The sequence below is a fragment of the Amblyomma maculatum genome, chromosome 5, assembly GCF_055883805.1.
Source record: "Amblyomma maculatum isolate TAMU_Amacu chromosome 5, ASM5588380v1, whole genome shotgun sequence".
NCBI classification, from domain to species: domain Eukaryota; kingdom Metazoa; phylum Arthropoda; class Arachnida; order Ixodida; family Ixodidae; genus Amblyomma; species Amblyomma maculatum.
Genome location: NC_139348.1, coordinates 39,930,026 through 39,945,751, shown reverse-complemented (window position 1 = coordinate 39,945,751; position 15,726 = coordinate 39,930,026). Strand labels below are relative to the sequence as shown.

General features: G+C 50.8%; 1 protein-coding gene across 1 annotated transcript; it reads left to right on the top strand.

The window, feature by feature from the left end:
- The first annotated feature begins 10,081 nt into the window (after window positions 1–10,081).
- Window positions 10,082–12,662, top strand: LOC146188110 (membrane metallo-endopeptidase-like 1). Its single transcript, XM_084603076.1, has one exon. It carries the CDS (start codon window positions 10,119–10,121, stop codon window positions 12,660–12,662), a length of 2,544 nt encoding a protein of 847 aa, XP_084459202.1. The 5' UTR covers window positions 10,082–10,118.
- Window positions 12,663–15,726: the final 3,064 nt, after the last annotated feature.

Below are 15,726 nucleotides of genomic sequence, written 5' to 3'. Positions count from 1 at the left end.
GAACCCCCACAAGTCTGCGCTCTGGGGTGTTTTCTGTTTGCCGCGGATGCGTGAATGTGACGCTGGCGTCCTGCCCTCTCTCTGAGGGCGGAAAGGCCACTAGCGTGCGAAGTGCGTTGATGACCTTGTTCTCTAATGGTTTTAGAGAGGAAGCTCTAGTTCTATATCAAACCTGAATTTTGTGTCCTTCAGAGAAACGACCTCAGATGCGGCGCGAGGGTCTGCCGCTAGCTGCTTTTTATTGTTCGCACGTGCGACGCACGGAGCTGGTGGTGCTCGTTTCTACTTCGAGCACCTGTTGCTGTTTCTGTCACACACCTGCCAAAGTTTATTCGTACCGGTACGTATCTCAACAAACATGCAACATTGCCTGACTGAATATCACACAGCCTTCCAGTCCCCTGCCTACACTTTCCCGCCACCGCTGCCCATCGGGCTCGCATCCTGGGACACCCCCCTTCGAAATTCCTTTCTTACATTTGTGTCGTTTGGACCCTTTTGTGTCCCTGAGGTTCGCAGACAGCCATGGAGGAGTCGCCTCTGGAACCAGTGCTTCGGCTGCGTTTCCTTGGCGTTAGCAGGCAGCCATGAAAGAGTTTAAACCATAACAAACCGTGCTGACCATGCTTAATCGAGCTTCCGATTGCTAAACTACGTGCAGCCGGGTTGAACTCCAGCAAAGTTTTGGCGCCCTAAAGACTGGCATTGAAATTATCAGGCTGGTCAAGCCTGTGGTGGCTGACATGCACAATACTTACGCATTATTCAGTCTGATCCCGTATACGAAAATGGCAATGTACGCCATCTGCTGCCCGTATACGAAGCGTTCGCCTGAGAACAGGAAGGCAGGTTGGAGTGAACGCGCCGCCGGAGGTATACTGAAAGTGCGACAAGAGTAAATATTTAACACTCGCTCTAACAAAATTAACAGCGCGGGTCAGTGACCACCCTGATTCTTCAACAGGCACAGGCAGCCGCCTAAGAATATGGGACACAGAAAAGTGTTACAAGTTGAAAGGATGCCGTTCGTACGCCCCGCTTCAAGATGGCGGAAGCAGGAGGACTGGCACTGCACCTCGCCTAATGTAAACTGGCTGGCAGAATGCGATGCATCGCATCGAACAAAGAGCGCGCTGCATGTGGCGAGCGGACCGGCAAGACCAATAATAACTTCTGCGCTTTTGCAGGTTTGTCATATTTTTGACGATTAAAGAGCGCGTTTTATTCTCAAACAATGCAGGAAGGCAGGCGCCCCAGAAAGAGCAGCTTTTTTATGTAACCTAAAGATGCTCGCGTTAACTTCACGCTCAGTACTCTGCTAATTGGCTATGTTTGCGACGCACAAGAAAGACTACAGAGAACTGGTTTCGAGACTGCGTTTTACCACGTCTGGCACTTGAAGAAGTAACGAGAACATATACGGTTGCCTGACCGTAGTTTGAACAACTGAAAAAAAGATATTGTTGGGGCCGCCACCTATTAACTTACCAGTGGTGCCCTCTAAGCTGAAGCCCAGTCGGGGATGATTTGAATAAAGCAGTTTTGTGTTTGGTTCTGGAGCAGCTTAGTAGCTTAGCTTTCTCCTGGCCTTCGTGGCTGGGGGTCGCCTCCCGGCACGACAGCACGGTAACGCCCTCACAACATGGTGTGAGAAGTGACAGCAGCATGAAAAACTCGTCTGAAAACAGCTCTCAGTGACAGTTAACGGTATTGGATTGGTAATCTGTGCAACAGCGACGGGCTGGGGAGTGAGCCCGTCTGTAGCTGTCTGAATAAAACTGCTTGCTCTCGACTGAGCCTCGAGCAAGGGGGTGGAAGAGTTCTGCGAGCTAGGCGGAACGCCTTGGTTATTTCGCTGTAGTCGGTCATTCGGTCGTTGGTGCTAAACCACAGCGGCCAGTCGACCGTGGCGCGGTCCGTTAGCGCGCGCGCCTCGGCGTGTGCCGTCTCGCTGTGGTTGGCGTTGCGGTCTGACGCCTCGCCCGCGTGCGCCGGGAACCACTCGATTCTCACTTGTCTGCTGCCATCGTCGTTCTTGGTTGCCTGCAGTATGCGCACCGCTTCCTTCGCTGTCCTGCAATTTTGGCGTAATTTCTCACCGCCTGCCTCGAGTCGCATAGCACAGTGTGGCAGTCGCGGTCGGCGATGGCCAGGGCGACGGCCACCTCCTCCGCTTGCTCTGCCTTGGTGCATCTCTTGCTGGCGAAATATAGTTGTGGTTTAACTCTGGTTAACCCTAGTTGAATTGCAATAGCAACGGCGGAAGCTTCTTTTGCATGTTACATTATTCCACTATCATGCCCTACTAGTGTAATGTACTACATTATCGGGGACACTTAAGCTCATCCTTTAGGAGTATGACACGAGAGCGTAAGCTACCAGCACACATATAAATGAGAAGGGTTTAATGCTGCTGAACCGAATGTGGAGGGAAAAAAGCATTAGCTGCCGGTGACCGAGCGTTGTTCTTCTTGGCGGCTGTTCAAGGTCAAACTTTGCCCTTCCCGGGACGACGCGACGGGCCGAAACCTGCTACAGTATTGCTATCGCAATAAAAGATGCTCCCGAACGAAAGCGCCCAGCAGGCCCAGGGGCTAGGCCTCACTCTGCAACCGCCAGACGCGTTCGACTTCTGCAACCCGGCAAGTTGGTCTTCATGGAAGTCTCGCTTCGAGGACCATGCCACTGTCTCCGGACTACGGAACGCTCCGCAAGACATGCAAGTATAGCAAGAGGCTGTACGAATGCGGGCACCGCTTCCCCTAAAAGCATTCCATTTTTTTGCTGCGACTTACACCCACTGCAAGGCTAGCCCGCAGGTACACGAATACCCCCACCAGAATTTCGAAGAGTCAGGACCAGCAACTGGGACGCCTAGGCTCGCAGTAGCTAACGAAGTGCGACCTTACAGCAAGTTGGCCTTCGTGTTGTTACTATACAGTGAAGCTAATCAGAAGGGGGAAAAGGGGGCGAAAATAAAAAACTACCTTGCTCAGACGCCTATGAAAGGTTTTAGTTCTGGCCACTCGCTTGAATTGTCCTGAAAGAAACCGAATTTATTCGAGTTACGCTAGCTGCTTAAGGCAAGATTTACTGAAGAGAGCTACGGTGTTACCGCGCTGGCTTGACGAAATGCGCACGGATACGCCCGCGATTCTTCGATAATGACTGTGCAGTTCGCGTATAATTATAATTGAAAACGAAAACAATGACAAAAAACGCCACGCATGACGTAGCTGCAACGCGTGCTGCAAAGCACCACTCCGAGTACTTCGAGCACAGTAGCGTGACGAGTTATAGAATATAGCGACACCACGTGCACTCTACAACCGGTGATAAATATTTAACGAATGAGCCAGCATTTTAGCCGCGTAATGTGACTGTCAGGGCGCAGGGGATGGCGCCGGCTATTACCATCGGTTCCTCTGAATTGTAACTGAACACGCACAAATAGCCGCAGCAGCAGTGACTGCGGGGATAAGTTTCCTCTTCCCATGCCTGCCGTAGAGACAGGGGTTATCGGGTAACGCGAATCGCAAATAACCACTCTCATCGCACTTTTTGGCATACGTCCGGCGGCGCGTTCACCGTAACGTCTTCGTGCTCTTCGTAATAGCGGCGTCACGTGGCAATTTTCAAAATTCGCTGGCTTTTTGGTATGCAGGAAAAATGAACACGTATGAGACAGGTTGGCAGAACTGGGCCGTTGTTTCCGGACGCCCTTTACAATTCACTGAGACTCACCTGGACCTGAACTGAACGCTAAAGGTTTTGCATAATGATTCTTGTTTAAGCCCAATACCAAAAAAAAAAAAAATGTTCCGAGGAGAACTACATCATGGCAAATATTCTGGGTTTCGCGTAGCTGCTGTAAACTGCTTTATTTAAATCCCTGGATCACGTGAATACGTGATCACGTCCTAGATTCCTAGATCCCATGAATACGTGAAATGCCCTGTATTAAAAAAAAACTATCTCCATTAAAAAAGGGTCAAACTGTATAGAGCACACGCGGAATACGTGCAATTACATACATTTGCATGCCAAACGAGAAAACAGCAGCTAAATATCAAAAGCGATCATTTAGTAATTGAATAGATTGCCATTTTTCCTAATGCAATTATTTCTTGTTGGCTTTAAAACGCCGCCGTGGTGGCACAGTGTTTATAGGGCGCTCTACTACTGTGCCCAAGGACGCGGGATCGAATCACGGCTTCGATGGAGGCGAAAAGCAAGGCGCCCGTGTGCTGTGCGATGTGAGTGAACGTTAAAGAACCCCAGGTGGTCGAAATTTCCAGAGTCTTCCACTACGGCGTTTCTCATAGCCTGAGTCGCCTTGGGACGTTAAACCCCACAAACCACAAACCAAATCTTATTGGCCCTAAAATCAAGTTAGCGCTCCGTAAAAGATCGAAACGACTTTTCTCACGGCATATGCTTGTTCTTAATGCATCGCTCTAAAAATTACTGTGTCCGAAAATAGCCAATTGAAACGGAAGCGAGCATTGCGAAATCGCTGGTCGCCCGCAAACCCACTCCTCTTGAGCTATGGTTAAAAAAAAAAATAAGGTAGGCCAGGAAAACCACCTACATATACAAATGTCAGCCGTCGCGCACCGCATACAATTTTTTGTCTTAAAATAATTAGTCAGGAGGGTTAACTTTTCTGAACTCTAAAAACTGACTTTATACAATAACGTGATTTGCAAAGTTGGAGAACGCCTTCAGGAACCCCTACTCCATTATTTGCAATAATGAAAGCCCCGCATGCATCTTCCGAGCTCAATGTCCGCGAAATAAAAAAAAAAAATCACGTGACAAGTGCATTTTCGCGGCATGATCGTGCTGCTCTCAATCGTGATTACCGTTGTTAGACGGGAACTTGGTACCTGCAAGCGCCTTGTTCCGTATTCGAGGAGTGTGCGATGACGGCTAAACATGCTTTTGAAAACGTTAAACTACGTAGGCGACAACACACAGAAAAGTAGACGGGACTCTATACTTCTGTCTACTTCATTTTTGTGTCTTGTGCCCTGCGCAGTTTCATGTTTCCAAAAACTTGTTCCGAAGTCATACATAACTCATCGATCCACCTTCATCCGTAAAACACCTCCGGTAACCCCCCTCCGCCCTCTGGCCAATAGTGGCTGGTGGGGGACCTTTTTTTGTTCGAGGCGAATTAAAGCCACCTAGGTGGCTTTAGATGAGTACACTAACCGGCCGCAGGGGCTGTCGTGCGGTGACACATTCCAGGCGGTTGCACCTTGATCACCACCGTGGCGGCAAGCCAGCACGGTTAACTGACTTTCATCGCACCTGCAGTACCACAAAGGGCAACGAATATCTTATTAATTACCATATGAACAGGGATAGTTTCTCACCAGGAACCGAGCAAACCATGACACTAAGCGTCCGTTAACCTCTGCTCACCGAGGAGACGCATTAACCGCTGCAGAAAAAAACCAGACCGATCCTTCCGCACTTTCGCAAGTGCTCCCTGAAGTTTCGCGGCTTCCGTATGCGGCTGCTCAGCGTGCCAACCAGACACGGTATGAGCACTCCACGAGCAAAAGGGCGAACTGATTGACAGCCTGCCTGGGAAACGGGCTCAGGTCATAGAGAAAGAGATTGGTAAAGAGCGGACACTCGGCGAAAACTGGCCCCAGGAAATGACGCGTGACTTGTTGCGCTGCCGCCGATTGGTGGATGGCGGCACCAGCGCAGACGCGCGCTCGGTGGCATTCGCTGCAGCAGCAGCCTGCCGGAGCAGACGTCAGAAATTTGTCGAAGGGGCTGGTTATCTGCGCGTTCCTCGCCTGTGCGGCACAGACCGCATATTTTCGTCTCTCGTGGGCTGCTACGCGGAAAAACTGTGGTTTGGAACGACGGCAAGGTGAGTAATGTTCTTTGCTGAACTACGCTGCATTTTAAGTAGTTTACGCTGACCACGCCCGCCTGTGCCAATTAAGTTTCGCAGCTCGTGAACAGGCGCGCCGGCTGTTCAGGCATAGAGAAGTAAGTTCAGGTGCAGTTCGTGATGCTCGGGTAGGTTCCAACCACGGCGAGGTGTAATAGGCTGTGTTCCTGCTAAACTGCGCTGCATTTCGATCAGTTTAGCTCAGCACGCTGAACAAAGTGGCATGTGAAGGCACCAAGGCACGCCGTTGCGCCAACATGGCGTATTCGTCGGCCGGTGCTGCCAGGCCTGACGTGGTTGGCCAGGGCTGACGCGGTTTGCTGAACGGCTAGTTTTACTTAGTGTCGCGTTTAACAGGGCAACCGCAAGGTTAGAAGTGTTTCATTCTTGTCAAACTGCGCGGCATTTCAGGCAGTTTAGCTCAGCATGGCGGTCTGCGCTTCACAAAGTTGCGTATGAAGGGCAAGCCAAAATGACGTGCTCGCCGGCCGCGGTGAGGCCAGGCCGTGTTGGCCACGCCTGATGCGGATTGGCGAACGGCTAGTTTTGCGCGGTGTCGCGTTGCATTTAACGGGACAACGTTAAGGTAAGAAATGTTTTATAATGATGCAAAGCTTTATTGCTTCAGCTGTTAAGTGCTTTTGAGAAACGCTGTTGGTTCAGTGGCTGTTATCACTCACTGTAGAAATGCATTTTCAGATAGGTTCGGCTAGCCTGCATTTCCTGACCTCTACGTTGCAAGAGTAGCTTTTGTATCAATTTTACGAATGACAGCTTTTGTGTTCTGGACCATAACTGCTGCTCACCAAGTTTTCAGTACGCACCCACATGCACAGATGTGTGCGCGGTGCAGTGACCTTACATGTCATTGCAGCCTTCCATATCACGTTCATTTATTTTCCAACAGCGCTGCATGAACCCACGGACTGCAGCCGAAGCACTGCAGATGCGACGAGTGAGCGGTGTGACCTTCCCCCAAGCGTCAGCACTCCTCTCTGCCCTGAACAATACAAGTTACCCTTGCTAAGGTAGCCACGACTGAGACTGTGTAGTTTATGTATAATGCCTGTTTTGTTACATATCAGTTGCCATAATTCGGAAATCAACGTCTTGCTACTTTGGTCTCTACCTAAGTGTTGTTTCTCGCCCTGCGTATTTTATTTTTCTGTACTGTGCACATCGCTTATTGTGTGCCAAGGTTTGTCAATACCTCCGTCTACGTCTGTTGCATCTCTTTTGTGATGCAGCAAAATAAACGTTCATTCCACAAATCACTTGGCATCTTTTCTGCAATACTGTTTTGCAATGGCTGTGGCAAAGCTGCATCGATGGCCAGTTTAGAGCACTGGGATTCTATTTTCCATGTTGATATGCATGCTGAAAATAAATACAAACAATAGCAAACCATGTAAAACCAAAATTATGCGCGAAAATGGCAGGGCGCAGCGCATGCTAGCATTCAAGTCGCGCCTTTCACCAAGACCGGAAGTAGTTGCCGCCGGCCGCTTGGTGCGCTACAGTCAAATGGGCCGCTGGGCCCTGTGGGAGTGTCTGCTCTTTACCTATCTCTTTCTCTATGCTCAGGTGTCGAACTGTCTGATATGATGCACCTGGAAGCTCTCGGTCCAGCATGACCGCGTGGTCACGTGGCTCCGCAGGAGGAGGGGGAGGAGCAGCTGTACCCTCTCCACTGGTGTCGCCCGCGCCAGCGGGGACCTCAGGCGCGTCGGCGCGAGTGCCGCTTTCAGCCTCCGCGTGGTGTGAAGCCTCTGCGGAGCCACCCGGCACGGCGGCTGCTGCGAGGTCTCCCTCGTCTTGGCCTGCCTCCACGTGGGTGATGACGACCTCGGACGATAGACTTGGGGAAGATACATTCTTCGGAGGTGCCTCTGACTCCTCCGGGATCGCTGCCACCGTCGAGTACGTCCGCTTAGTGCAGTCGGCATATCGGTGGTCGCCGCCGCACTTGGGACAGGCTGCGTTGCACGTCTCGTGCCCAAACTTAGCGCACCGCGAGCACTGCGGCGTCGTTGCATGCTGCGGACAGATGTCCCCCGCCGCCGTACTTGAGGCACACACGCGCCACACCGTCGTACTCACACTGCACTGTCTTCTCGCCAATTCTCAAGAGGTTTGGAAGCTCCTTGGTCATTTCCATACGGACACTGACATTTCCTGACGGAACATCGGGGAACCCAGGCACATGTTCCATCACTCTGGCTAAAACCTCACCATAGGCCTCCAGTTCTCTGGTCAGGAGAACTTCGGGCTGATCGAGCTCAAAGCTGTACACGCACACCGTTTTGGTACGCACCCCTCTATACTCAAACGGAATTTCATGACCCTTCGCGCGGACAACAGGTTCAGCTAAAAAGCGATGAACCGCTGCCCGTGTTTTGAAGTGAACTTCAAAACAACCTGCCCCAAAATCCTGCACACCACCTAACTCATGTTTCGTAAACCTCTTCACTGGGTCCTTACATAGGTCGATGTTCAAAACACCCTTCGGCACGCGTCCGTAGAAGGTAAAAGGCCGCAGCCTGGAGTGGCCTACCATCGCGGCTTAAGCCACGTGGCGGCCGGCTGGCGCATCTAAGCTCCCAAAAAATGCTACGCTCAAATATTCCGTGCTACGGTTAGAAACCAAGCAATCCCGCACTTACCGGCGTAGAACAAACGACGCGGTAATCCACTCGCAGGAAACTGATGATTTCTCAGGTGTGCCGGCGGGAACCCACTGCTGCTTGGTACTAGTCCTAGCCATAGCGGCGGCAGACGGGCGTCAGACGTGAGCGACGGAAGGGCGCGCACTCGCGTAAACATGTACCACGCCGTAAAGGAAGGGAGGAATGTGAAACAGTATAGTCACCCTCTTTATTCGCGATGGACGACGGCTGTCGCGGCGCGCGTCTTTCTCTGTCTTTTTTTCTTTATTCTTTACTTTCTCTTTCCTGTCTGCACGAGGCAGCGGAGGTGGCTGAGCTACAGAGCCAGTAGCAGGCCCGTAAATTTTCTTTTCCTTCTTCCTACAGCCACAACAGCACCCTCTTTACTCGAAGCATCATTCGCCGCGAGGGGAATGTGGTGAAGGGTGGCAGTTCCCGGCCCTACAGGGCTGGGACTAAAGACGCTGGGACAGTAGGTCAACGCCGCTTGCGGCAGGGGCTAGCCAGCCACCGAATTTTATCTGTTGTAGGCCGTCATTGCACCCGCCACTGCTTCGGTGGTGGACGGCTGTTGTCGTGGTGTGCGCCTTTCTCTCCTTCTCCCTCTTCCTTTTCCTTTCTTCCACTACGGCTCCTCTTTCTTTCTTTCCACTTTCACTCCCACCTTGCTCCCTTCTATAGTGAACTACAATATCCTAGTTTACTATACTCCCTTCCCTAACGGCGCGGTTGAGGTGTCCACTAAAATCAAGTGAGACAGTTACCGCGCCTTTCCCTTCCTATAAATCAATCAATCGATCTCTTCTGTCCGCACGAGGCCCGACTACTGTGCCGGAGTAGCCGGGTTCGAACCCGACTTCGGCGGCAGCGTTTCGATGGAGGCGAAGCGAAAAGGCGTCTGTGTGCTGTCATCGCACGTTAAAGATCCCCAGGTGGTCGAAATTGCTTCGTAGCCCTCCACTATGGCTGCTCTTTCTCTCTTTCCCCTTTCACTCCAACCTTCCTCCCTTCCCTTACGGCGCAGTTGTGGTGTCCACAGAAAACAGGTGAGACAGTTACCGCGCCTTTTCCTTCCTCTAAATTAATCAGGCAGCGGAGGTACTTCAGTAGCAAACCCGTGCATTTTTATTTCCTTCTTCCTACAGCCACAACAACATCATACACCGCCACATTCGCAACAAATGCGTAGCAGAATGCGGCACTCAGGCTTTCGCCTTTCACCACTTTAGTCGCCAGTGTGTCGTTATTTTTTGCAAATGCTTTCAAGGCGTCACAAAGTTTTGCTGGTATTATTTAGCGCATTACGTACCATTTTATTATGTATAACGTTTCTTCATTCATCTTGATATGTTTGCTGCTGCTTCCTGGTTTCAATCTGGCACCTTTCTTCGCCCTTTCAGCAAATTTTCCTCAAACTCGCACACGCTGCCGCTGCACCACGCGGCACGTTCCACGCGATCTATCGAGAAGACGAAGAAGATTCTGAGCAGCAGCAAGAGAAGCTCGTCCCTCATCCTACTTTTCTGGACGTTGCAATGGTTGAAGAATCGCACCTCATCTTCGACATTCCTCAGGACGAGATTGTCGTCGTCAGCTCCTCTATTACCAGCGTGAGTCGTGCCGGCGGCAGGAGCGTGCGGGCTCGCCCCAGCGACGCTCCAGGCTGCAGCGATGCTGTACAAGAGGAGCCCTTCGTGCGCATTGCCGACCAAGCCGAACCTGTCGACTCGCCTGACGGAGCGGGTGTAGGCGGACACGTCAGGCCTACTTCGGAGTTCGGAAGCCCCATCGGAGGCAGCAGTGTTCGCGCCATCACCTTCCTACTCATCAGCGTCGCCTGCCTACTCCTCGTCGGTTCTATGGTCCTCACGGACATCAACAAAAAAGGCGGGAGGGGTGCCGACTTCGAAAACAGCACCGACGTGACAACCGCCGAGGCCAAGACTGTCCTGGACAGCGGAGGGGTGCCTAAGCCGTCAACTGAAAGTGGGGTTAATAGGCTGGCGCCGGAAGAAAACCGCAACTTTTTCGCTAGGCGACCTGCAAGACATTCTCGAGGGCCAAAGAAAAGCCTGCACAAGCTTCTCAAGGGTTCTAAGTGCACAAGCAAGGTGTGCGTTGAGCAAGGCGCCAAACTAATCGATGATCTGGAGCCCAAGATCCGACCCTGCGACGACTTTTACCAGCATGTCTGTGCGCGCTGGCAACACCGACAGCCAACAAGCGTGCAGAGCGACCGCGTATCCGTTGATTACGCTCTCGTGGATCTATTCAGCGACCTGCTGGTTAACGTCATCCGGTCGGATGCGACGCCATTCCCTGAGCTCAAGTTCTTCATTGACGAGTGTGTCCGGCCGCAGCCAAACCTTTTCCGCAATGTGCGAGAAGCGCTGCTGCGCCACCTAGACCTCAAGAGCTGGCCCTACGATGAAGACAGCTCAATCCCCGACCAAATGTTGTCGGCCAAAGTGGGGAAAGTTTTGTCCGAGGTGGGTCTGGAAACGCTGTTCAGCGTGTATCGTGGGCCTGTCAGCGCCGTGATCGGGCAGCCCCGCAACCTCCTGCTTCAGCACTTTCTTGGCTCGGAACCGCAAGTGGCCGGTCGCTTGCTCAGTAGGGCTTACGAAGCGCTCGTCGAAACGGCGACCAAGAAAACAGCGGCCGCCTTTCAAGAGTCGGCGATGACGAACGTGACGGCAATCGAAATGCAACTTCGCCGCATGCTGCGCGCTAACCAGAGAGGGCTGGACGCGAGTCGACTAAAGAACTGCACGACTCGTCAGATGATTGACCTGCCCAGGCTCGGTATAATCAATACGCACAGATTTCTCGAAGCTGCCGTCGGATTGGATTCTTCGCTCTCGGAGACGACCAGCGTCCGCCTGTCAGACACTCAGTACTTCGACCGAATGCGCACGCTTGCTCTCACGAAGCACGACCTGCTTAACTACGTCACCTACCGCGTCATCCTAGAGCTGACGCCGCTTATAAGCAACTGGACTCTTCGATCGGCTCTCGCTTCTGTGGCATATTCTCGCTACGCAGAGTTCTCCGAGAGGCTCGATCCGGCCCAGCTGTGCATTCGATTCCTGGAGCGCTACGAGCCGGTCGTGCCCCTCTATATCTCATTCAAGAGAGCACTCGAGTTGCTGGGAGGCCCAACGGTGATTCGTACCGTACTGGACGTGCTCAAGAAGGCGTTTCTCAGTGACCTGCAGAACTCCACAATGTTCTCTAACGCCTTTAAGCAGCACGCCGTCAACCAGATTAAGGACATCTACTGGGAGGCCCTCATGCCTTACTGGGTGTCGGAGCAAAAGGCCGCCGAGTCGTACGCCGACGGCATATACACCAACAATCCTCGACACCCTGTCCCGCACTTCTTCTACTTCTGGCTTCGCACAGCCGCTCAAAAGAAGCGCGAGTTTCTTTTCGGAAACAAGAGCTCCTGGACAGGCGGCTTCCTGACGGCGTGGGCGACTCTGGACCCACCCTATGATCACCTGGAAATCCCGCTGCCTGTCTTCGACTTCATGATGCCCAACGAATCGAGCATAACGCACCTGCATGTTCCGCGCTTAGGACCCAGAGTATACCGCGAGCTCCACCGATTTCTGTGGCACGAGGCAGTCAACTTCGACCTCGAAAAGCCCGCCAGCGAAGAGTCGCACTACTTCGATAGGCTACAGCGCTGCCTGCAAAATCAGTACCGCAACATCGATTTCAACCCCAGCCGCATCCCTTTCAATTCGGCTAGGACCTCCGCCTCCGACATGCTAGACCTGATGGCGGTGCGCACTGCGCTTCGGGCTTACCTGCACCAGCTGGCGGCGCACGATGGCGACTATCGCCTGGGTGGTGCGCCCAACCTAAGCGGCCAGCAGCTGTTCTTCCTCTATTACGCGCGCAGCCACTGCGAGAAACTCAATCCGCGCTTCATGGTCAAGCTGATGACCAACGGACCGGACAGTCCTGCCTGGTACAGGGTGAACGGGCCGCTACGGAACATGCACGACTTTGCCATCGCCTTCGGCTGTCCTCCGGGCACGTCCATGAATCCGGCCGACAAGTGCCTTTAGTGAATTGCGTCGCGCTCCTAAAGACCCCATGAAAGCCAGTATGCATGTGAAGTGCTCATCTTAGGTTCGGAAAAAGTAATTTCCCCTCTCTGCCATTTATTCGCTGTATTTCAAGCTTAAGTAAATAGTATGTCAATTTGTACGCGAAGGCTGAATTCCTGCCTTCGAGAATATAGACGAATTATGCGTGTCTCGATCGTGATGCCGACTTTGTTGCGCTGTGAGGCAATTATCGATCTTACTGTACAATAAGACGTGCAGTGCATTACGCGCTATCTTTTCATCACTTGAGAGCACTCATTGCTTGACAAAGCCCCTACTACGCATGTTCAGGATCCTTCTAAAAATATTTCTTAGCGGCACAGCTTGTTGTTTCTCGCTGGAAATAAATGTTAACGTTTTTTTTTCTCTTTTGTCAACAATGAAAGACCACATGCTATAATATTGCCCTTCTTATATTAAATATGATGAATACATGTTTAGTTTGACTTGGTACAGACTGTTAATGCGATGGTAAATCTGGCCCTGTCCTGTTTACTGGGAGTTTTCGATTCAACAGCATGGCTACAATGAACCTCCGTCGGCTGCCATGAGACAGCACGAGCGATTCTAAATATCACGTCTGATGCTTCAGCGGGTGGCACGAAAATCGACTCTGAATTTCGTGCTCCTATAGTGTATGTTTCAACCGATGCGCAGGAAAGGCAGTGATGTAAATTCAAACCTGAGCGCTTCATTGCACAAGTTAAATGGCGAAAAAAGCTAGGAACTACAAAATCGTAACTCTGTCCAGCCAGCAACGCAAGCCGCGGGAAAGTCTTAAGCGCGTGTTACATCAATTTAGCCTGCCTCCACTCCGCCACCTCAAACTGAGAATTGTTATTGTTGTTGATCTAGGCGATCAGCCAGGAACTTGGAGGCACACCTGTGTTTACGTGGCGGAAATGAAAATATTTCGAGAAGTCAAAACAAGGCCAAACTGGCGAATCAAGATAAAAGCAGGTGACAGATCGCGAAGGTGACCAAGATCATATACTGTGTGCTGGTGTATTATGGTAAAATTAAACAGAACAGTCAATTGTGAGATTCAGGTGAGAAATTTTAACTGGAGAAACAAGTACACCTGTGACTGTACCTTAATATGGTTGCGTCAAGTGATGTCAAGAGTGGACTGCTCAAACTACGGCCAAGCTGCTTTAAATGCTCCTTCAGCAAGCTCGTTCCCAAACCCCTGAAGTGGTGGTGAAAAGGCTAAAAATGGTCTGTTTCCAGTTCGCCGCAAAATCCTCAGAGGACGGAAACCGCCAAACCAGATATCTTTAAGTGAACATTTAGAGATGTGAGATACGGCAGCGCAGCGTCGTAAGAGAGGCGTCAGTCTTTCGTGTTCGACAAAATTGCATGTTTGTGAATATCTGGGACGTTACACGGCAGCATATTTAAGAGGAAACGGTTTAGCGCACTTAATCTGGAGCGTCTCCGAAACGTTGCTGACGGCATAACCCCTTTAGCAGGAAGGTAATACGAGGCCACTAAGGAACGCCTTTTTATGTTATCAGCTAGCTCATTTGCCAAACCATGGTGACCAGGTACCTCCTTTGCCAAAAGTAGCCAGGCTGCAGTCTGCTTCTCGGTCCTCTACTCGAGCGCTCGCGTCAAACCTCGTGAAATAAATCTTTTATACGAGAAGCCGAGCCCTCACCTTTAGCTTTCGGGATCAAAATTGCAATTTTTTGCTGTTTAAGAGCTGTGCTAGCCGACTGAGAGGCAAGCCATGCAGTCTGGTTACTTTTGACAAAGACAATGCTTATATGTACAAAGCTAGAATTTTGACGCTGTAGGGAAAACAAAGGGTGTAATATGTGTGAGTAACAAGGCGAAATAAGGTTCAGTAATGACTGAGACTGCATGAAGAAAGGGGTCACAAAAAGCACGATCAAGCGCTTGCCAGGGATAGCAATTGTAAAAGTAGCGTGTAATCCGAAAAACGCAATAGAAATGCGCAAAATGCCGATATATTATTTGCATACCTACTTTTAGTTACATTGTGGAGCATACGATCCTGCCACGCTTAAGTGATCTTTCTAAGAATGTCTAATTGAAAATACAACTCGGTAAAATTCCGTCATTTTCTTGTCGTTGTAGATGGTTGCCCTTAGGCATAGTGAAAAAGGGAAGTGGGAGTGGGAAAAAGTTTAAGGAAGCACTGAAGACTGGTCTTGATCAAAAATTCCCTGAGGTTCCCGATAAAGCGATTATCTAGTGTCCACTTGCGATAGTTGCATTCAAGGCCCTGCAGCAGGATTACTTTCTTTGGGAACCGTTGTATCACAGAAACCACAGCCGAGAAAGTCCACAACAGGGATTTCATATCACACAGCTCAGGCGAAGCAGTACAAATGCGGGCAATTCCTGTCACTTGCAGCCGTTTGTTACGCCACCGATTACACACAGGAGGCGTCAGAGCCCCTCCTGCCCGAATCCGGCACACAAATACCGTCTGGTCACTAAACGAATTAAGGACCCGCTATGAAGGATGCTATAAACGTACAAATTTCAAGATAATGCAGAGTTCGTTTAAATATTGCCTGTAAGCTATAACAATGGAGCCATGTGCAGCAAAAAAAAAAAAGGGGGGGGGGGGAATGTCTGGCAGTGGAAAATGGACTACGATTGGAGCAAACGTGATTCGTATATCTTGAGGTACATTTGCACAGTTATAAACCGAACTTTTCAGAGTAAATTGGAATCGGAGCTTCAAAGTGAAGCACGTTGTTCGCCACAAACTTTTGAAAGCTTTACAAGAAAGAGCAACAAAGAGTGACATCCCTGCAGTTATTCATTCATACCGTCTGCCAACATTGAGGTGATACTTTCACTAGCGCGTGGACAACATTGCGAGATCAGCCAATTAATCCTGTACAGCATCGCACGCAGACTAGCGGAAAGTACGTCTAGCCTTTAACCTTTCAGTCGCCGCCTGCATTCTCTACTTTGGGCAATGACATCGCTGTCGAGACGGTGCTAATTTACAAGACAGTGTCTTTTCCTTCTATGCCTTCGC

What these genes read in the sequence shown, in the direction of transcription:
- LOC146188110 (XM_084603076.1), top strand. Translation starts at nt 10,119, where the DNA reads ATGGTTGAAGAATCGCACCTCATCTTCGACATTCCTCAGGACGAGATT.